Source organism: Scardinius erythrophthalmus, assembly GCF_964197995.2.
Source record: "Scardinius erythrophthalmus genome assembly, chromosome: 25".
Taxonomy (NCBI): Eukaryota; Metazoa; Chordata; class Actinopteri; order Cypriniformes; family Leuciscidae; genus Scardinius; species Scardinius erythrophthalmus.
Window position 1 is genome coordinate 14,110,067 of NC_138245.1, and position 23,265 is coordinate 14,133,331.

Here is a 23,265-nt window from a genome sequence, read left to right on the forward strand (position 1 = left end):
AACTGCACGTTTCCTTTGATTGTGAAGTTAGAAAATGGCAGATAGCGCACGCGGCTACATGTTTTTTCTTGTTATGAATTGTATCCTATTTTCCGTTATAACAGTTATCTACGCTAAACTGTATTCAAATGTAGCCTAATGCGGCCAAGAACTGCCTTGAATTACTTGTAAAATTAATAATAATTGCACAACTTAAGTCCGTCAACCAATCAGATTCAAGCATTCAACCCCAAAAAGAATTAGGCATATAAGGCATAATAAATGTATGGATTATATAATAAATGTAACGATTTGGATAAAACAATTAATGAATTTTGATAGATTTGGTCATTGAATGCATTTAGTGTCAAGCATGAAAACTGTCTGAAGAGTTTTTAAGATGAAGAAGATGAGGATGAGGATGGACTGAAGACAGGATACAAACGTAAACAAGGTTTAAACAAAAAGGCAGACAGTGTTCAATCATAGCACTATACACTGTAAACCCGAATAAGTTAGCAGAACTCAAAAAAATTAAGGCAATCGATTGCCTACATTTTTTAAAATTTTGAAATTCAAAGTTTAAGTAAGCAGAACTGGCAGATTTTAAGTTTGTACTTAAACATTTCAAGTTAAGAACAATTAAAATAAGAGTACACTATTTCATACATAACTTAAAACCTTCATGTAATCTCAATGTGAACACTTTCATTAGTATTAACTTATAGTTTTGACAAGCTACAGTAGTTTGCTAACATACTATTATGTTATCATACTAACAATAGTATGTTATACAGCACTTGCTATGAGTGCAACAATATAAAGATTTTATTTGCTCTCAAATCAAGCCGCATGCACCACTTGTCACCATGATGGTCCTAAAACCAACTATCACGAACCGCACACGGATGAAAGCAGGTGAAATCCAAAGTGCAGTAAGATGAGTTTTATTAGGGTAATCCAAAAGCGAAGTCAAGACAGGCAGGGTTCAATATCCAGGACTCAATACAAAACAGTGAACAGGCTAGGCAGGAAACACGGGAACAGAAGCGGCGTGACATAAAACATTGATCCACAAAGAACACAAGACAAACAGGGCTTTAAATACATGAATGACAAGGGGATAACGACAGACAGCTGGTGATTACAAACTACAGACACCTGGGTGTAATTCACAGACAGAATTGTGGGAGATGAAGTTCTAAGTGCAAGACACCGTGAAGGTAAGGAGGACATCTAGTGGAGACCTGGGGAACACAACCAGACACTGTGACATGACCCCCCTTCTACGGAGTGGCTCCCAGACACTCCAAGACATAACATGGAACAAGACAAAAGTTCAGGAGGGAGGTGACACGGTGGAGGATCAGGGGGAGGGACGGGGGGCCAGGTCCATGAAGGGAAACGGGGACAGGGAGTGACAGTTCATCTGGCGGCCAGGGCGGAGAAGACAGTCCATCGGGCGGCCAGGGCGGAGCAGACAGTCCATCGGGCGGCCAGGGCGGAGCAGACTTTCCCTCGGGCGGCCAGGGCGGAGCAGACTTTCCCTCGGGCGGCCAGGGCGGAGCAGACAGTCCATCGGGCGGCCAGGGCGGAGCAGACAGTCCATCGGGCGGCCAGGGCGGAGACTTTCCCTCGGGCGGCCAGGGCGGAGACTTTCCCTCGGGCGGCCAGGGCGGAGACTCTCCCTCGGGCGGCCAAGGCGGAGACTTTCCCTCGGGCGTCCAGGGCGGAGACTTTCCCTCGGGCGTCCAGGGAACAGGCACCGGCTCAGGAACAGACACCACCGGCTCAGACATCACCGGCTCAGGAACAGATTCCACCGCCCCAGGAACAGACACCACCGGCTCAGACACCACCGGCTCAGGAACAGACACCACCGGCTCAGGAACAGACACCACCGGCTCAGGAACAGACACCACCGGCCCAGGAACAGACACCACCGGCCCAGGAACAGACACCACCGGCTCAGACACCACCGGCTCAGACACCACCGGCTCAGACACCACCGGCTCAGACACCACCGGCTCAGACACCACCGGCTCAGACACCACCGGCTCAGACACCACCGGCTCAGGCACTGGAACTCGCACCACCGACTCGGGCACTGGAACTGGCACCACTGGCTCGGGTACTGGAACTGGCTCGGGCACTGGAACTGGCACCACCGGCTCGGGCACTGGAACTGGCACCACCGACTCGGGCACTGGAACTGGCACCACCGACTCGGGCACTGGAACTGGCACCACCGACTCGGGCAGTGGAACTGGCACCACCGGCTCGGGTACTGGAACTGGCACCACCGGCTCGGGCACTGGAACTGGCACCACCGGCTCGGGCACTGGAACTGGCTCGGGCACTGGAACTCGCACCACCGACTCGGGCACTGGAACTGGCACCACTGGCTCGGGTACTGGAACTGGCTCGGGCACTGGAACTGGCACCACCGGCTCGGGCACTGGAACTGGCACCACCGACTCGGGCACTGGAACTGGCACCACCGACTCGGGCACTGGAACTGGCACCACCGACTCGGGCAGTGGAACTGGCACCACCGGCTCGGGTACTGGAACTGGCACCACCGGCTCGGGCACTGGAACTGGCTCGGGCACTGGAACTGGCACCACCGGCTCGGGCACTGGAACTGGCACCACCGGCTCGGGCACTGGAACTGGCACCACCGGCTCGGGCACTGGAACTGGCACCACCGGCTCGGGCACTGGAACTGGCACCACCGGCTCGGGCACTGGAACTGGCACCACCGGCTCGGGCACTGGAACTGGCACCACCGGCTCGGGCACTGGAACTGGCACCACCGGCTCGGGCACTGGAACTGGCTCGGGCACTGGAACTAGCACCACCGGTTCAAATGTGTGCGAAGCCCACACACACACCATGGCTGTGGCCATAATAGCCAGTGTCGCGGTCACTGAAGGCTCAGGAACAGACACTGGCTCCGGCTCAGGAACAGACACCACCGGCTCAGGAACAGACACTGGCTCCGGCCCAGGAGCAGACACTGGCTCCGGCCCAGGAGCAGACACTGGCTCCGGCCCAGGAGCAGACACTGGCTCCGGCCCAGGAGCAGACACTGGCTCCGGCCCAGGAGCAGACACTGGCTCCGGCCCAGGAGCAGACACTGGCTCCGGCCCAGGAGCAGACACTGGCTCCGGCCCAGGAGCAGACACTGGCTCCGGCCCAGGAGCAGACACTGGCTCCGGCCCAGGAGCAGACACTGGCTCCGGCCCAGGAGCAGACACTGGCTCCGGCCCAGGAGCAGACACTGGCTCCGGCCCAGGAGCAGACACTGGCTCCGGCCCAGGAGCAGACACTGGCTCCGGCCCAGGAGCAGACACTGGCTCCGGCCCAGGAGCAGACACTGGCTCCGGCCCAGGAGCAGACACTGGCTCCGGCCCAGGAGCAGACACTGGCTCCGGCCCAGGAGCAGACACTGGCTCCGGCCCAGGAGCAGACACTGGCTCCGGCCCAGGAGCAGACACTGGCTCCGGCCCAGGAGCAGACACTGGCTCCGGCCCAGGAGCAGACACTGGCTCCGGCCCAGGAGCAGACACTGGCTCCGGCCCAGGAGCAGACACTGGCTCCGGCCCAGGAGCAGACACTGGCTCCGGCCCAGGAGCAGACACTGGCTCCGGCCCAGGAGCAGACACTGGCTCCGGCCCAGGAGCAGACACTGGCTCCGGCCCAGGAGCAGACACTGGCTCCGGCCCAGGAGCAGACACTGGCTCCGGCCCAGGAGCAGACACTGGCTCCGGCCCAGGAGCAGACACTGGCTCCGGCCCAGGAGCAGACACTGGCTCCGGCCCAGGAACAGACACTGGCTCCGGCCCAGGAACAGACACTGGCTCCGGCCCAGGAACAGACACTGGCTCCGGCCCAGGAACAGACACTGGCTCCGGCCCAGGAACAGACACTGGCTCCGGCCCAGGAACAGACACTGGCTCCGGCCCAGGAACAGACACTGGCTCCGGCCCAGGAACAGACACTGGCTCCGGCCCAGGAACAGACACTGGCTCCGGCCCAGGAACAGACACTGGCTCCGGCCCAGGAACAGACACTGGCTCCGGCCCAGGAACAGACACTGGCTCCGGCCCAGGAACAGACACTGGCTCCGGCCCAGGAACAGACACTGGCTCCGGCCCAGGAACAGACACTGGCTCCGGCCCAGGAACAGACACTGGCTCCGGCCCAGGAACAGACACTGGCTCCGGCCCAGGAACAGACACTGGCTCCGGCCCAGGAACAGACACTGGCTCCGGCCCAGGAACAGACACTGGCTCCGGCCCAGGAACAGACACTGGCTCCGGCCCAGGAACAGACACTGGCTCCGGCCCAGGAACAGACACTGGCTCCGGCCCAGGAACAGACACTGGCTCCGGCCCAGGAACAGACACTGGCTCCGGCCCAGGAACAGACACTGGCTCCGGCTCAGGAACAGACACTGGCTCCGGCTCAGGAACAGACACTGGCTCCGGCTCAGGAACAGACTCTGGCTCCGGACTAACAGCCGGCTGCACGTGCACGGTCTTAGAGATGACAGCCGGCCGCACGTGCACGGGCTTTGGAACCTTGTCTGGTTGCACGGGCTTCGGGGTCACGGACACCGTCTCGAGATCGAGGTCAGGATCGGGAAACTTCCTCCTCCTCCGCCGTCTCTGATGGCGAGTGGACAACTCTTGACTGGGTGGAGCCCGTGGCGGAGGAATTTCGGCATCGAAAGATGGCCAGACCGAGTAATGGGACTGGACCTCCTCCCGACCCTCCCCGCCTCCTCTACGACCTCCCCGAGTTCCACGGAATTTGGCCAAGCGGGTCCCCTTGAAGGACTCATCATGACGGGGTGCGTGATCCGACACAAAACTCTCTGTGGGCTGAGGCTCAGGGGGCTTGATGATGAATCTTTCGTCTGTTCTCTGAGCCCACAGAGCAAAACACTCAAAAATGTTCATCCTGGGTTGGGACTCACTGAAAGACGGATCTGGTGGTGGTTGTCTCCGCTCACCTCTTGCAGTGGAGAAATAGCGACGGGAACTCATACTGCTTGGATTTTCTTGGTGGATCAATCTATCACGAACCGCACACGGATGAAAGCAGGTGAAATCCAAAGTGCAGTAAGATGAGTTTTATTAGGGTAATCCAAAAGCGAAGTCAAGACAGGCAGGGTTCAATATCCAGGACTCAATACAAAACAGTGAACAGGCTAGGCAGGAAACACGGGAACAGAAGCGGCGTGACATAAAACATTGATCCACAAAGAACACAAGACAAACAGGGCTTTAAATACATGAATGACAAGGGGATAACGACAGACAGCTGGTGATTACAAACTACAGACACCTGGGTGTAATTCACAGACAGAATTGTGGGAGATGAAGTTCTAAGTGCAAGACACCGTGAAGGTAAGGAGGACATCTAGTGGAGACCTGGGGAACACAACCAGACACTGTGACACCAACATTAACAGAAATTCTTCTAAATTAGCATAACAAAACATTAATCAATACTCAATCTCCCACTTAACATTAATCTTGCACAAAAAAAAAAACATTATATTACACTTAATTTTAGCATTTACTCTCCCATTCAAGTGCCATCGGCAAAGCATGCTGGGAAATAGACATCCCCTGCCGTTAACCAAGTTAAACTTAAGTTTGTTTAAATTCAAATAAATCATTTCATAAAACTCAAAACAATGAAACTGTTCAGTTTACTTAAAATATATCAGTTCTGTGAACTTGAAAGAAAAAGAAAGTGCTAAATACTCATAAAAGTTAATTTGACTGAACTAATTAGTTTAATTTAAGTTTGTCCTACTCAAACCAATTAATTATTTTGAGCATTAGGGTTTACATGACCAAGAGTGAATGTGAGGAACTAAAATACACATGGTGTTGGGTGATGAACTAAATTATGAACAGCTGTGATGATATGTCCATGGAAACAGAGTGGCGGGAAACAAAGGCAAATAACACAAGTGTCCGATGAAAACAAAACTAAAACGAACCTAACTAACTGAAAGTGTAACAGAAGAAATTTACCGTTTGGGGAGATGCAGATGTTTTAGAGCACATTTTGTTTCTTTGTCTGTAACACGGTCTGTTTTTTGTGCTATGTCTCAAACGTTTATATTTTCACATTTATCTGATTTTACAGTTTAGAAATATACAATGTATCACTAAACTGTGTACTCACTATCAGGGTGTGTTAAAGCATCAATCAAATTTAGCTAATCTTTGATTTTAATCTACCAGCACAGAATAGATTAAATTAAAGATACTTCCTTAATCTATACCTAAGGTAACAACCTTATGTTCAAAACTATTATGAAAGTACACTCAGTTATAGCTTAAATCAAAACCAGACTTGGGCGAGGTTATAATTTTCTCTAATGTCACTAATGGAAACTGGCCAATTACATAGCCGAATAACAGCAGGTGCTTGACTAGGCAAGTCAGACATGTTAAAAGTTCACGTACTAGTAAGTGTTATCAACTCAATCATATATCAGAGAGCGTAAGGTGGGGTGAAATCCCATGACTTCACACTCAGTCAGCATATATGATTCAGATAGGTCTGTGATGATGAAGGGCATGGTCCCATGTTTAATTCACATGTATAACTTTAAAGAGATTACTACTAGGGCAGAGTTCCACTTATTTGCTTAGCCCTACCAGCCACACTTGAGCACATCAAAGAAAGCTTTAGTTTTGGACTTTTCCCATGATACACCCACACCACTCCAAAAATATGAAAATATTGTCTTATTTTTTGATAATGAATATTTACCATTGCAATGGCTTACAGAATGGATAAAATGCAACATGGATGGTTAGCAATAACAAAACCTACAGAATGCTGCATGGGGAACTGAAGTTGTGTTCACAGTTGTATTTGCTGTGAAATAAGTGCATTTGAGAATTTCTTAACAAAATCTGTGATTCTCTCAGTGAAACCTATTGCGGCATCCAAGAATGTAGTTGAAATTTCAATCTCATGGCATTTCATAACTATTTTACGTTTTGGCAAATTTGTGGTAAAACCTCAAGTCTCATTTGTCTCCCATCTCATGTGCAAGTTTTGTACAATTTGCTTATGCCTACGACTCACTGATACAAATTCATATGAAATTTCCACCTCATACACTGTAAAAAATGATTGTTGGTTTAACTTTAACAAAATAAAGTTTCCTTACAATTTTAAGTTAATATTTGAGTTAATACAATAAAGGAGATTGGTTTGATCAACAGAAACTCAAAATATTATGTTATCTGAACCACATAAATGATCTGAGTTACAATTACAATGCGTTTTTCTCTGAGAGATGTTTTAATCTCTTTTATATCACACTACAAAGAAACTGGCCAACCAATTTTGGTCACATGCCCAGAGTCGCTGCTGTTACATAAAACTACGACTTGGTGGCACTCATGAACAGACCAACAAATTTACTAAGTGACAGTGAAAAGCAGATATTTTAACATTTCCATTCTAACTTTGACAATACAGTAGCCCTATAGTTTTAGCGGGACAAACCATTTGCTTATAGTATAAAGCAAACTGTGAGAAAAAGACAGGTGTGGAAGAATTTCATAGATCAAGATTTGTGTCACAAATTCACCATCCTTGCATAACCTTAAATTGCATGACCTCTTTTTTCAGCTCTTAACTGACAAAGGGCGTTAAATTGGCACAAACCACTTTCACACACACCCTCCCATCGACAAAGTGCAGGACCCGCCCTGGGTTTCCATCTCTATAAGAGGTCAGAGCTGGGCTCAAAGGTGCCATCCTCGCCAGAACAATCTACCGGTTTCCTTCAGTTTCCTTTCCGGGTTCATCTCATCTCTGCATTCATCCACCATGTCGTGCTCTCTCCGTTCGTCATCCTGCGGTCCCAGGACCATGACCTCAAAATCCATAGTTACTCCAATTAGCTATGGTACAGTAATTGCCTGTGCACCTAAAGCCTACAGTGTGTGTGGCTATGATTTTGGAAGAAACCCTCGCATCTCTTCCTCCTGTTATCGCAGCGTTGGTTGCTACCCAGATCTGCGTTGCAAAATTGGTGGAGGATTTGGTGGTTATGGCAAACTGAACAATGGAGGATTGGGAATCATGTTTGGGAACTGTGACTACATCCAGCTGAATGAGAAGGCCACCATGCAGAGCCTGAACGACCGTCTGGCGTCCTACCTGGAGAAGGTGCGCTCCCTGGAGGCTGCCAATGCCACTCTGGAGAGGCAGATCCGCGAGTGTTATGAGAAGAAGGGGCCGATCTGCCAGAGGGACTACAGCGCCTACTGGAACACCATCAATTGCCTGAAGGAAAAGGTACACGTGTACTTTCATAAGGGATGAAATTATGAAAAACTTAAGTATGCTCTACATTAATATATTTTTATATCAATGTTCTACATTGATAGATTAAAGATGCTACCATCTACAATGCCAACATCCTCCTGCAGATCGACAACTCTAAACTGGCTGCTGATGACTTCAGGATGAAGTGAGTTCTCTTAAATAATATTCATCTGTATCCAATTTGGTAGCTTCAGCATCTTAACAGATTGTATTGGCCAAACATGATTGGTGAGTTTATTCCCCATCCTGCCACTCCACCAATTAGATATGAGCATGAGTTAGCAGTGCGGCAGTCTGTGGAGGCTGACATCGCCAACATGCGTCGCTTGCTGGACCAGATGACCCTGGCAAAGGCCGACCTGGAGATGCAGATCGAGACTCTGCAGCAAGATCTAGTGTGTTTGAAGAAGAACTATAAGGAGGTCAGTTTGCCTGTTGCAGATTAAACTGTGAGTGGTCTTGACAGCTTGAGTCATGAGCAATGTAAGGTGTGCTTAGAAAGAACTTGCAATTAAATGAAAATTTAGGAGCCATGTGTAAATGAGATTCATGTGGAGTCATGTGTGGTTACAGGATGTGGAAGCACTACTGTGTCAGTTGACAAACACAAAAGTGTGTGTGGAAGTGGATGCTGCTCCTCAGCAAGACCTGAACAAGGTTTTGGACGAGATCCGTTGTCATTACGAGACCATCATAGATAAACACCGCAGAGAACAGGAGTGCTGGTTCAAAGAGAAGGTGAGACTTCAGCCTCTGTTTCTTTGATTCCTCTGGAGGTGAATCCTAATTTGCCATCATATATAGTGGCAGACATTTGATATTGAAACAGTTACAGTACAGTATGACAGTTTGCATTATAGTTCTCATGTTGTGTGTGTTTCTTACTCTCTTTAAGACGGCACAACTGTGCAAAGATGTGGCCTGCCACACAGAGTGCCTAGAAACCTCTAGGTCACAGGTCTCAGATTTGCGGCGTACCTTGCAGTGTCTGGAGATTGAGCTACAGTCTCAGATCAGCATGGTGAGAAAATCATGTTTTACATGTGCATTAACTCAACTAGCCTGAAAAATATAATTGTTGATGTGATTTGAGCTAGAATATCATGCATGACTGTTGAAATTTGAACAGATTTTAAAACACTGCATCATAAACTTGCCAATGTTGTAAATGTTTAAAGAGAAAAACTGGGTATCATACACTAAACCACTGAGGATCACACACTCACAGACTGTTATATTTCGGGTCTGTTATGAATATGGCCCCCGAGTGAGCTGGCATGCCTTAAAGAGACTTTGGTGAGATAGGAGGAGGAATTATCTAGAAATTGTCTAGTAATCCTTTATTCCTTCTGCTTGTCTTTACACACACAGAAAGGAGCACTGGAGTGCTCACTGTTGGAAACAGAGGCTAGGTACAGCAATATACTAGCAGGCTTTCAGAAGCATATCAACTCACTGGAGGCAGAGCTTTGTCAGGTGCGCTCTAGCATTGAGCAGCAGGGCAGAGACTATGCTGTACTGCTGGACATCAAGAGCCGTCTGGAGCAGGAGATCGCCACTTACAGGTGCCTCCTGGAAAATCAGGACATTAAGTAAGTTCATCTTTTTATTTCAAACAACTGAACAACACAAGGATGGGGAAATGGGTGTAGCGTGATGTTTTCTTCTGAAAGGACTTCACTAATGGACTAATCTTTTTTCCCACTTATAGGACGTACGGACAGGGTAAATAAAATCTCTCTTATTTTGTGGCTGTGGGGGTGATTTGGGTCAGCTTCAGATTGTATGTTATTTATTAATCTCTTTTTCTCTCCCTTTCAGGTGAGGTGTTTGTGTGTGCAACGCCAGTCGAAACAGTCAAATGTAAACAAGTCATTTGAACAACATCAAATGTAAACAAAGAATGTAACAAGGTTACATAAAATGCAGCTGTATAAATAAATGCAACTGTATTAAACATTCTGTATTGGCAGTCTTACAATTCAAAATTAAAGTTGAGAAGCACAGTTTTCTTTTCTGTCTTGATGTATTTCTTGTTAAAACAGGTAGCTTGGAAATCTGCAGAAAGTACATTTTGACTATGTTTAACCCTTAAACAGCCAAGAGTGGAAAATGATAAGCATTTTTTATATCATCTGGACTTAAGGAAAACATATCCAAAAGAATTTTTAAAATATTTGATATATTTTGGATTTTATGAGTTGTGACTCCCAGTTCACGTTGCCTGATTAGGGTATAAAAAAGTGGCTATTTTTGGTACAGCGCCTTAATATCATGGAAATTTAAATTTTGTGTTATCAACTTAAAATTTGGAACACAAATTGGTTAGACATACTGTATGGCTTTGATTTGATAGTAATTTTAGAGTAAAAATTATTTTGTAAAATATATATTTAATATGAAATATTTAGTAGAGTACATCTGATTTACAGTAAATTTAAACTTCCATAACTTTTTCATATTTTCATTTTTTCAAGTTACTTTTTCATTTTTTTTAAACAAGATCAAACGTATGTCTATATTCCAAAGCATTCTTGAATTACAACCATTTAAATGTGGATAGTGAAATATTATGTATATTCTCAAAAAGGGGGGTGACAGTTTTTTAATATTGTTTTTTTTTTTTTTTCAGCAAATATTGTTCATTTGTCCATTTTTCTTGCATTTTTAACAAAGCATGGACAGTTCTTAGTCAAACATTGTCACTAACATTTTCCAAGGGTACAAATAAACATAGATTCTCAGAAATAAACACAAATAAACATTTTGAATTAATTTAGAATAAAAAAACAAAACATTAAATGGGTTCTGAATGTCACCCGCCATGATGTTGCTGGTCTTTGGATTCATTTGGTGAGATTATTATCCTCCTTTTCTTTGAGGGCCTTCCATTTTATTTTTCATTGAAGTTTCGAAAACAATTTTGTCGGTTTTATCACTTGTCTCAGAATCTGAAGAGTTTTCTGGTATCTGCTCTGTAACTTTCATCCTCTTTTCTCTACTCTCTTTCCTTCTACCATAAAATGAGCTATGGGAAGCCCTGAAAGAAAATATCCAGTTAAAAATACTAAGATATAGTCACCTAGACATACTATTATCAGTTTAACCTGTAAATTTTATAATTTGTAATAAAATTAAAAATTTTTTTTTTTTTTTTTTTAAATACAAAGCTGGTCAAAATTAGGGTTAATCCCTTTTTTATACAGGCAACGTAACTCAGGAGTCACATAGCCTTTCAAAACGTGCTAAATAACAACATGAACAACATATGAATTCATTTTCTTCTTCAGCACCTTAAAACAATGTAACTCGTGGTTCACGTTGCCTGTTTTAGGGTTAAGAGTCCATTAAACTCTTATTTTATTTTAAGAGGCCCTTTTCAACAACTGATATTCTGACTGGGAGAGTCATACTATATTTCAATGGAATGTATGAATCAATGATTAAACACCTTGTGATTATGTTAGATGAATTAGAATTCCTTTTTCATAGTTGATAGGTTATAATAACAAAGTGTAGGCATTTAAACTTTATTTATGCACTTTATTTATCAAATATGAATTAGGCTATGTATTCATATTAGGCTATCAATAGTATTTGTTTAAATAATAGACAATATTTACATGTGTATATTTAAACAGAATCGTTGAAATATATATTTCTACATTTATTTTTATTTTCTATAATTTATATCCTTGAGGTTTACAAATGTTTAACATTTTGAAACAAAACTAATATTTTTGACAATAACATTAGGCTACTACTGACCTGTTGTAGGTTGATTTCATATCGGCCTGCATCTGAATTCTTAACCCATCAATATTTGAGTAATAAAATGACGCTAGATAGACATAAACACAAAAAAGACTGGGTCTCGCTGTATCGCTCAGGCTGCACTGCAGTGTCTATTCACAGGCGCGATCCCACTACTGATCGGCACGGGGACTTTGACCTGCTCCGTCTCCGACCTGGGCCGGTTCACCCCTCCTTAGACGACCTGGTGGTCCCAGGCTCCCCCAGAAGCACCATATCGCTACCGAACTTAGTGCGGACACCCGATCGACATAGTCCACTGCAGCCCAGAACCCCTGAGCTCAAGCGATCCTCCAGCCTCAGCCTCCCAGTATCTTGGATTACAGGCGCGCGCCACTGCACCCGGCGAGAGCTGCGAGAATCAGCGCTGATACTGAATCTAGTGGCTCACAGCGACATCTAGTGCATGAAAAACACAATACTAGGAGCGAATAGGCAGGGTGAACTAAAGCACTTTACAATCTCTTTGGTAGCTATGTTGTTAAAGGTAAGTGGTACATTTCTTCAAATATACTTTTTTTTTCATTGTTAAATTAATCAACACAATACACAAAATTAAATCATAGCTGTTTAACCACATGTAGGCCCTTGCCCGAGTTTTCATCTACTATAAGAGTAGCCCAGGGATATATTTAAATAATTTCTATTTTAATTAAATGCTGTTCTTTTTTACTTTTTTTATTCATCAATGAATCCTGAAAAAAGTATCAAAGGTTCCCAAAAAATATTAAGCAGCACAACTGTTTCCATTATTGATAATAAATCGACTTTTGATGCTGCATGGCTTTGTGTAGGCTACGGTATTGTTCCATATAAGATGACCAAGATGTCAAGATGTACCTTTTGGGAAAAGGCTTTTTGAAGACAAAATCTTGTCTTTTAAAGAAAATTCTATATTTCACAATTATTTTCATATTGCATTTATTTTTTATATTTATTTGTATTTAAAGTGTGGTAAATAGGCTACTGGTAAAATGTATCAACAATCACATTCAGAAATAAACACTTTTCTCATTTAGTAGATTTCACTATGTCTGATTTCTCAACTTTTATGTACAGTGACAGATGCTGGCATGTCAAAAAACACAGGTGTTTGATCCGCATTACCTGATTATCTGATCTAGGGGGGATATGAATGTTTTTTCTTAGGACAATCACATAGCGCAGAAAGGACAGCATACTCTCCTTAGTCGGAGGGCAAGCGCTAATCCATTATGGATTATCAAAGCGGCCGCTTCGAGGACATTGACAGGCAAGTGCGTCAGTAGGCTGTAGCCGAAATAAGAAATGATGGGCCTCGCTCGGCAATATTTTACAAATAGCCTATAATACATGATCAAACAGCTGAAAATATATAGCAAATGATTCATTGATTAAACTAAGATCACTCTATTAAACAAAATTAACCAAATGTATTCAAACTAACTAGAACAGATTAAGAAAAATAGGCTTCATTTAGATGGAAAACTCAGGCTGGGGCCTATATGTGATTAGACAGCTATAGTTTAATTTTGTGTATTGTGCTGAATTCATTTAACAATTCTTTCTTAAAAAGGTATTTTTGAAGAAAGGTACCACTTCCCTTTAACAATGTAGCTACCAAAGAGATTGTAAAATGCTTTAGTTCACCCTGCCTAATCGTTCCCTATTGTGTTTTCATACACTAGATGTCGCTGTGAGCCACTAGATTCAGTATCAGCGCTGATTCTCGTAGCTCTTGCCGGGTGCAGTGGCGCGCGCCTGTAATCCAAGATACTGGGAGGCTGAGGCTGGAGGATCGCTTGAGCTCAGGGGTTCTGGGCTACAGTGGACTATGTCGATCGGGTGTCCGCACTAAGTTCGGTATCGATATGGTGCTCCTGGGGGAGCCCGGGACCCACAGGTCGTCTAAGGAGGGGTGAACCGGCCCAGGTCGGAGACGGAGCAGGTCAAAGTCCCCGTGCCAATCAGTAGTGGGATCGCGCCTGTGAATAGACACTGCAGTGCAGCCTGAGCGATACAGCGAGACTCAGTCTTTTGTGTGCACAGTCTGTGGGTGTCTAATAAACAGCAGCAACAACAAATTAACACAAAATAAAACCCATATTGACCAAATTAAATGATTCAGTCCAGTCTTCATTTATTATAATAAATTACTCAATTGTTCTTAATGGCTATACCCTGTTAGATACATTTACACCAATGCGTTATATTTTTTTATCACAAATTTAGATGTCAATATTTTACAAAATAGCCTATAATACATGTTTAATGATTGAACAGCTCAAAATCTATAGTTATAGCAAATGATTAATTGGTTAAACTAGATCATAAAAAAAAAAGAATTAACCATAAAATTAACTAGAATAGATTAAGATAAATAGGCTACTCTTATGGTAGATTGAAAACTACATGTGGTTAAACAGCTATACATTAATTTAGTGTATTATGCTGAATTAATTTAGCTTAGCTTTTTTTAAAGGTAGCCTATTTTTGAAGAAAATGTACCACATACCTTCAACAATATAGCTACCAAAGTGATTGTAAAATGTTTAAGTTCATCCGATCCTGTCTAATTGTTCTGTAGTAGGGGAGAGCAGGGCACAACCTAACACTTTTTGACTGTCTCAGTTTGTGTAAATCTACTTAGGGTTCAGAGTATTTATTTTTTTCCTGGATTAATTTCATACATGTCTAGTACAATTATGTGGTTTTGATTTATTAACACAGTGTATACTTTTTTCTTGATATATAGCCTACCCCAAAAGAATGGAAGTGAAATGTGACAACATGCCCCATACATTGTAACATGTGAGGAGCACATTGTAACATGACCATATGACAGCTGAAAATGCTATCTGATCTAATCAAAAATATATACAAGACAAACTAAAATATTTTCTCAATAAAATACAATTATTAACTTTTTCATATAAAATAATGGCATTTTTTAATAATTAAAAATAAAATAATTTTTGAGTTTGACAACAAACACACCTGAAAACACAGCTATACAGCATAGTATAAAACATAATAATAATTAATAATTTCTGATCATTGACTCTCAGTCTTTATTCACCTTTTTCTATTGTTTTCTCAATAGAATTCATAAACGTATAGAACAGAATAGCGTAGTTCTAATAGGGGCTCATTGTAACGCAGTGTTAGAACATGCCCCACCTGCAAAACTGGGATTTAAACCCTGCTTCTATTAGTTAGCGAAGCATTAAATAACTATATCAACTGTTAAATAACATGCTGGGGATTAAAAATAATATCCAATTTGTCTAATTTAAAATAAACACCAACAACAGAGATGAAAAATTAACACAATAAATGTACTTTTGCTATGGTTAAATAAATGTTCAGTGATTTTTGCGAAATTTTTTCTCTATAGTGTTGATATGGCAACTATAAATACACAAAGTTTTGTCATCCTTGCATGTGCAGTATTTAAAACAAGGGTGTAGGCCTACTGTTACAACTAGCCCCGCGTTAGGTTGTGCCCCGCTCACCCCTATTTTGTTTTCATGCACTAGATGTCGCTGTGAGCCACTAGATTCAGTATCAGCGCTGATTCTTGCAGCTCTCGCCGGGTGCAGTGGCGCGCGCCTGTAATCCAAGATACTGGGAGGCTGAGGCTGGAGGATCGCTTGAGCTCAGGGGTTCTGGGCTGCGGTGGACTATGTCGATCGGGTGTCCGCACTAAGTTCGGTATCGATATGGTGCTCCTGGGGGAGCCCAGCAGGACCACCAGGTCGTCTAAGGAGGGGTGAACCGGCCCAGGTCGGAGACGGAGCAGGTCAAAGTCCCCGTGCCGATCAGTAGTGGGATCGCGCCTGTGAATAGACACTGCAGTGCAGCCTGAGCGATACAGCGAGACTCAGTCTTTTGTGTGCAGTTATTCTGTGGATATCTAATAAACAGCAGCAACAAAAAATAAACACAAAATAAAACCATTGGCCAAATTAAATTATTCAGTCCAGTCCATTCTTTATTTATTGTATTAAAGTAGCTATATTGTTCTCAATCGTGTTGCATTGTGGTATATGGAGCTGCCTGAAGTGTAGGCTACATACAAAGTAGACTCGCTCCCTCAGTCAAAATCGAGGGAGCGAGGGTCTGTCCATATAAACTTCCCTCGCCCACTTCACGAAGTGGAACGCACTTCAAAATGGCGGCAGGGACATATAGCCTATAAATATACATAAATATGATACCGTATATCAGTGGCGGCTGGTGCTAAAAAATTTTGGGGGGGCACAACAAACTGAATTTTTAATTCAGGACTGAATGTAGGCTTATTGTTAAATAACAATTTAACAGTGATAATAATGTAGCTATCATTAGCCAAAAGTTTAGCTAAAACTTCAGCCGGTAGGGTAGCCAATTGCCAAATAAATCTGAATTTTGGGCTAAATGGCGATGTATGGTATAATCTGAGTATTTAATTATTATTTTTCTATTTGAATAAAAAAAACCTGTATTTAATTTTTTAAAAAAAATTAATATACTGATCGATATTGTCCTACAAACAATGTTCATATTGAAGTTTATAAAAACAAACATAGTGTTGCTGTCTATCTGCAGTCTATCCAAAAAGGGGTCGAATCACATTACATTCTAACATTGCAACATTACAATCTAAAAACAAAATAATGCTTTTTAAAGTAGTTAAATTTACTAAACAAAAAAAAAAAAAACTAATATCATAAAAATACACATGTAGGTTTGAAATTCTCTAGCACATTTAAGTTCACCAACAACAACAAATATTCAACAACAAATGTTTTAGCTAAATATATTTATAATTTAGTGCTAATGTATATTTTAGTCAGAATAATTGCGCTCCTATTCATTGCGCTCCGTCTGTTCGGCGCGCATGCACGCGGGGGCGCTCGTTCACGGAAGTATAGCTTGCAGAAAGCTCGCCCACTCATGACAGCAAACTGGACTTTCTAACATTTACAGATGGAGAATATGTCCGTGAAATGTAAGTTATGCACTGAGGAAATTATTGGATGTCACTTCAGATTATGGCTAAATACTATTAGAGGTACATTTGTTTCCACCAATCGCTGCACAAGTTAAGGTTACGTATGATGACGAAAGCACGTTAGTGCGAGCCCTCCCGGAACCCATAGAGAATGCATTGATTGCAGTGCCTGCAGTTCGAAAAAAAAAATCTTTGAATGTAAGTCTATGGGAAGACTCTGGGCGATTCTCAGCCAGAGTGAAATCGCACAAAAAGAGGCGGTACTCCACAGAACGTGACTCGGCGCTGATTGGACTATATCCAGAGGCAGAACAACAGTGAGTGACTGCTAGCGTAACTCTGAGGTTGAATGAGATAGTGATTGAAAAAGTCCCTTTCACACTTTAGTGGTGCGTCGCCCGATCGCCCTACTGAAGAAACCGCCGCTGCCGTATATATATATAGACCTATAGGCCAAAGAATTACTAAATATCAATACATTCAAAATAAGATTCAAAATAAGATTCAAAATAAAAGAAGAAAATAAAATTGTTTTCCTTCCCAGTGAGACAGTGACATATTCAACAGAAATGTATTTGCCTTTGTCTTATGTCTTTTTGTGGTATGTGATCACATACCATAAACAGCATGCACCACCATTAACAGGTGAGTCTAGCTCCTAATCTCATTTTACTGCCACACACAGTCTTAAAATAATTATTGCAAATAAAAATACACATGGTTCTATTAGGCTACAGTAAGTCAAGATATTACTTATAGACATTCCATTGCCTTGTGTGCCATTCACTAAATCAGCTAAATTATTGAATTAGTCATTAAGTGTAGCCTAATGAGGCTACTTGATTTGTCAGGCTGGTCACATGTAGGCCTACATTTACACCCATGTTCAAGGTATTTTTCTTGTCTGGTTCTTTCCTCGTATCCAACAGGGACCCCTCATTTTGAACGAGCAAACACTTTGCAGTCTTTTTGTCTAACAGCCATATATATAGGCTATATATATAGGCCTACCGGTTAAAAATTTGGACACATTACAATTTTTATTATGGTTTTAAAAGAAGTCTCTTATGCTCATCAAGCCTGCATTTATTTGATCAAAATACAGGAAAAAACAGTAATGTGAAATATTAGCTATTACAAATTAAAATGGTTTTCTGTTTTAACACAATTGTAACCTTTGGTGCTTTTTTCTTCAGGGTTAGCATATTTGATGAATAAAAAGTTTAAAAACTAACAGTATTTTTTTTAAAATAGAAATCTTTTGTATCAATATAGCCTACACAACTGTTCAAAAGTTTAGTGTCTGTAATTTTCTTTCTTTTCCTTTTTTTAAAATAAATTAATAGCCTACTTTTATTAAGCAAGGATGTGCTAAATTGATAAAAAGTGATAGTAAAGATCTAAATAATTTCTATTTTAATTAAATGCTGTTCTTTTTAACTTTTTATTCATCAATGAATCCTGAAAAAAGTATCAAAGGTTCCCAAAAAATATTAAGCAGCACAACTGTTTCCATTATTGATAATAAATCGACTTTTGGTGCTGCATGGCTTTGTGTAGGCTACGGTATTGTTCCGAATAAGACAACCCTGAATATAAGATGACCAAGATGTCAAGATGTACCTTTGGGAAAAGGCTTTTTGAAGACAAAATCTTGTCTTTTAAAGAAAATTCTATATTTTACAATTATTTTCATATTGCATTTATTTTTTATATTTATTTTTTGAATTTAAAGTGTGGTAAATAGGCTACTGGTAAAATGTATCAACAATAACATTCAGAAATAAACACTTTATGGCATATAGCTATGATAAAAATTAACCATAAAAGCTCTCATTTAGTAGATTTCACTATGTCTGATTTCTCAACTTTTATGTACAGTGACAGATGCTGGCATGTCAAAAAACACAGGTGTTTGATCCGCATTACCTGATTATCTGATCTAAGGGGGATATGAATGTTTTTTCTTAGGCCGATCACATAGCGCAGAAAGGACAGCATACTCTCCTTAGTCGGAGGGCAAGCGCTAATCCATTATGGATTATCAAAGCGGCCGCTTCGAGGACATTGACAGGCAAGTGCGTCAGTAGGCTGTAGCCGAAATAAGAAATGATGGGCCTCGCTTGGCAATATTTTACAAATAGCCTATAATACATGATCAAACAGCTGAAAATATATAGCAAATGATTCATTGATTAAACTAAGATCACTCTATTAAACAAAATTAACCAGATGTATTCAAACTAACAAGAACAGATTGGGATAAATAGGCTTCATTTAGATGGAAAACTCAGGCTGGGGCTTATATGGTGGTTAGACAGCTATAGTTTAATTTTGTGTATTGTGCTGAATTCATTTAGAAATTCTTTTTTTAAAAGGTATTTTTGAAGAAAGGTACCACTTCCCTTTAACAATGTAGCTACCAAAGAGATTGTAAAATGCTTTAGTTCACCTTGCCTAATCGCTCCCTATTGTGTTTTTCATACACTAGATGTCGCTGTGAGCCACTAGATTCAGTTTCAGCGCTGATTCTCGCAGCTCTCGCCGGGTGCAGTGGCGCGCGCCTGTAATCCAAGATACTGGGAGGCTGAGGCTGGAGGATTGCTTGAGCTCAGGGGTTCTGGGCTGCAGTGGACTATGTCGATCGGGTGTCCGCACTAAGTTCGGTATCGATATGGTGCTCCTGGGGGAGCCCGGGACCACCAGGTCGCCTAAGGAGGGATGAACCGGCCCAGGTCGGAGACGGAGCAGGTCAAAGTCCCCGTGCCGATCAGTAGTGGGATTGCGCCTGTGAATTTGGCCAAATGAAATTATTCAGTCCAGTCCATTCTTTATTTATTAAATTAGCCTAGCTATATTGTTCTCAATCATGTTGCAGTGTGGTATATGGAGCTGCCTTAAGTGTACATAAGAAGTAGACTCGCTCCCTCAGTCAAAATCGAGGGAGCGAAGGTCTGTCCACATAAACTTCCCTCGTGCACTTCAAAATGGTGGCAGGGATTCCCCCGAGGGGAAGTGCTTAGGGAAGTTCGCAAGTGCGTGTCTAAAAGTGGACTGGAACGCAGCCCAGGAGGAGTACAAGTGTGAATATTTTTTAGGACCATTTAACCTTTTCGAATCATGCCCATAGTAAAAGTATAAAAAAAATCTGTGCTATCAGATGCGAGGCCAGAATTCTCCGGATCGTTTGAGAAATAATTTAATTTAATGAGTGAAATTGAAATATTATGAAGTGTAGGCTACTGTATACCCTTTTCTTTATTTACCTCATAGGCCTAAAGGTAATGTATGCAGTCCTGGAGGCAGGACTAGATCCCAGCATTCATCATGGCAGTGTGGCTAAAGCTATTTTGAAACTAGCTATTCAAACAAACATAATTTCAGCCCAGTCAAGCTTCTCTTTTGAAAGAAAGAAAAAAGTTAGCCACACAAGCTTACAAAAAGTGTCTTACATTGAACATAGCCTACATAAATATGATATATATGGACCTATAGGCCAGAGAATTACTAAATATCAATATATTCAAAATAAGATTCAAAATAAAAGAAGAAAATAAAAATGTTTTCCTTCCCAGTGAGACAGTGACATATTCAACAGAAATGTATTTGCCTTTGTCTTATGTCTTTTTGTGGTATGTGATCACATACCATAAACAGCATGCACCACCATTAACAGGTGAGTCTAGCTCCTAATCTCATTTTACTGCCACACACAGTCTTAAAATAATTATTGCACATAAAAATACACATGGTTCTATTACAGTAAGTTACTTATAGACATTCCATTTCCTTGTGTGCCCTTCACTAAATCTTCACTAAAGCTAAATTATTGAATTAGTCATTTAGTGTAATGAGGCTTGATTTGTCAGGCTGGTCACATGTACATTTACACCCATGTTCAAGGTATTTTTCTTGTCTGGTTCTTTCCTCGTATCCAACAGGGCCCCCTCATTTTGAACATGCAAACACTTTGCAGTCTTTTTGTCAAACAGCCCCCCCCCCCCACACACACACACCAACACACCCACACACCCACTAGTTCACCATTAGTTCATTCAGTAAACTAACATTCAGTAAGTTTCACAAAATCTATGAACAAATAGTTTTGTGTAACACTGATACTACAACGTTCTCTGTAGGTTTCTTATGATTTCTTGTAACTTGCATAGCATGCTATGATTTCTTGTAACTTGCATAGCATGCTATCAGCACACTTCTATTGTTAAACATGATGTTGGTGTTGACACAGAAAAAAAATTGAAAGAATAAAAAACAAAAAGAAAGAAGAAGAGTGATGGTCTTATAGTAACATAAACATGTTTAAAACAGAATGAAGTTTCTGGGTGTTTTTGTTCATCGTGTATTGGAGAGACTGTTCAAACAGCTTCAGTTTGTTCTTTTCATCCGTTGATATAAAATAGAATAAGGTTCTTTATCAAAAAGTCTATAGGTTCTTATCCTCTTAAAATCTAAGTTACCTGAAGAAATACAGGTAAATCCTTACCTGCTTTCCTGCCTATAGTTTTTACGGCTACAAAATTCCTCATATTAATTTGCCTCTCTATAATTCTTGTTCTGTGATGTGCATGTTTTTCAAGCATTCTTGTGTAATGCAATGTTTAACACACACGCATACATTATATGTGTGTGTGTGTGTGTGTGTGTGTGTGTGTGTGTGTGTGTGTGTGTGTGTGTGAAAATTTAAATCACAAGTGATATCACTATAAAATGTTTCTTATCTTGTCAATGACCTGATATGTTCTTGCTTGATGTTTTTAATGAGTATAAAATTAACTGACTTAAGTCTTGAATCTGACAAACAACTTGCTGAGTAGTTTCACATAAGCCTCCATATTAAAAGTACATTCTGAGGGAAAATTTTTGGAAAAAACTGATTTCTTGTATTGAAATGAAGCCTCAAAAAGATTTAAAGACTTTTTAGTTTTAGATGGAGCAGGTTTGAATATCCTTGGTGAAATCACAAACTTAAGCCTTATTTTCTGTTGAGACTTTGGACTGATTTTATGTTTTAGGTCCAAGAAACCCCAGTGACATTGTAAAAACAATAACAGTAATTTCAAAATTAACTCTCATTTTATCATCAAATTATTTTAATAGGCCTCTCTGACCTTACCATGAAGATTAAGCTTTGTTGTTCTTAAGACTGTCTTTGTTGTGAATGCATTAGTCTGTTCAGTGACCTTTGAGTCACGTGTATAAATGAAACTACACCCGAACTGACTCTCTGCTATTTGTTATGTCTTCATAGAGTAAGAAACTTACTCATAAGTGTCTGCTTTATCCACTTGGGGCACCATCTTTTATTCAGACATAAATACACAAACACACATACATTCCTTTGCAGTTTCCTCATTAGGGTGGAAACTCAACTCTCTGGTCATTGAGTACCAGTACTGCTGGTGCTGGCTGCACGATCTGACACACACACACACACACACACACACACACACACACACACACACACACACACACACACACACACACACCCATCAACAGAGTGTAGAACCCGCCCTCAAGCTCTAACTATATAACAGGACAGAGCTTGGTTCAAAGGCACCATATACTTCAGGACAACTCTAAAGACTTTTTTTGTCGTGTTCCTTTTGCATTCATCCCATTTCTGCATTTATCCACCATGTCATGCTCGAAAGCCTGCACCGAGACTTCTCTGAAGACCTGCTCTGAAACCTGCTCCATCACCTGCCCTGACACCTGTCTGAAGACCTGCCCTGAGACCTGCTATGAGATCTGCTCCAAGCCCTGCTCCTTCACCTTCCCCAAGACCTGTCTGAAGACTCACCCTGAGACCTGCTCTGACACCTGCCCCAAGCCCTGCTCCTTCACCTGCCCCGATACCTGTCTGAAGACCTGCCCTGAGACCAGCTCCGAGATCTGCTCCAAGCCTTGCTCCTTCACCTTCCCCGAGACCTGTTTGAAGACTTGCTCTGAGACATGCTTAGACACCTGCCCCAAACCCTGCTCCTTCACCTTCCCCGAGACCTGTCTGAAGACCTGCCCTGAGACCAGCTCCAAGATCTGCCCCAAACCCTACTCCTTCACCTTCCCCGAGACCTGTCTGAAGACCTGCCCTGAGACCA

General features: G+C 42.1%; 1 protein-coding gene across 1 annotated transcript; it reads left to right on the top strand.

Moving 5' to 3' along the window:
• Positions 1-7,857: 7,857 nt before the first annotated feature.
• LOC308686150 (keratin, type I cytoskeletal 19-like) lies at positions 7,858-10,238 on the top strand (the record flags this gene model as incomplete). Its single annotated transcript, XM_081358551.1, has 7 exons — positions 7,858-8,328; positions 8,421-8,503; positions 8,624-8,780; positions 8,932-9,096; positions 9,254-9,379; positions 9,730-9,950; positions 10,169-10,238. The coding sequence occupies 7 exons, from the start codon at positions 7,858-7,860 to the stop codon at positions 10,236-10,238; spliced, it is 1,293 nt and encodes a 430-aa protein (XP_081214677.1).
• Positions 10,239-23,265: the final 13,027 nt, after the last annotated feature.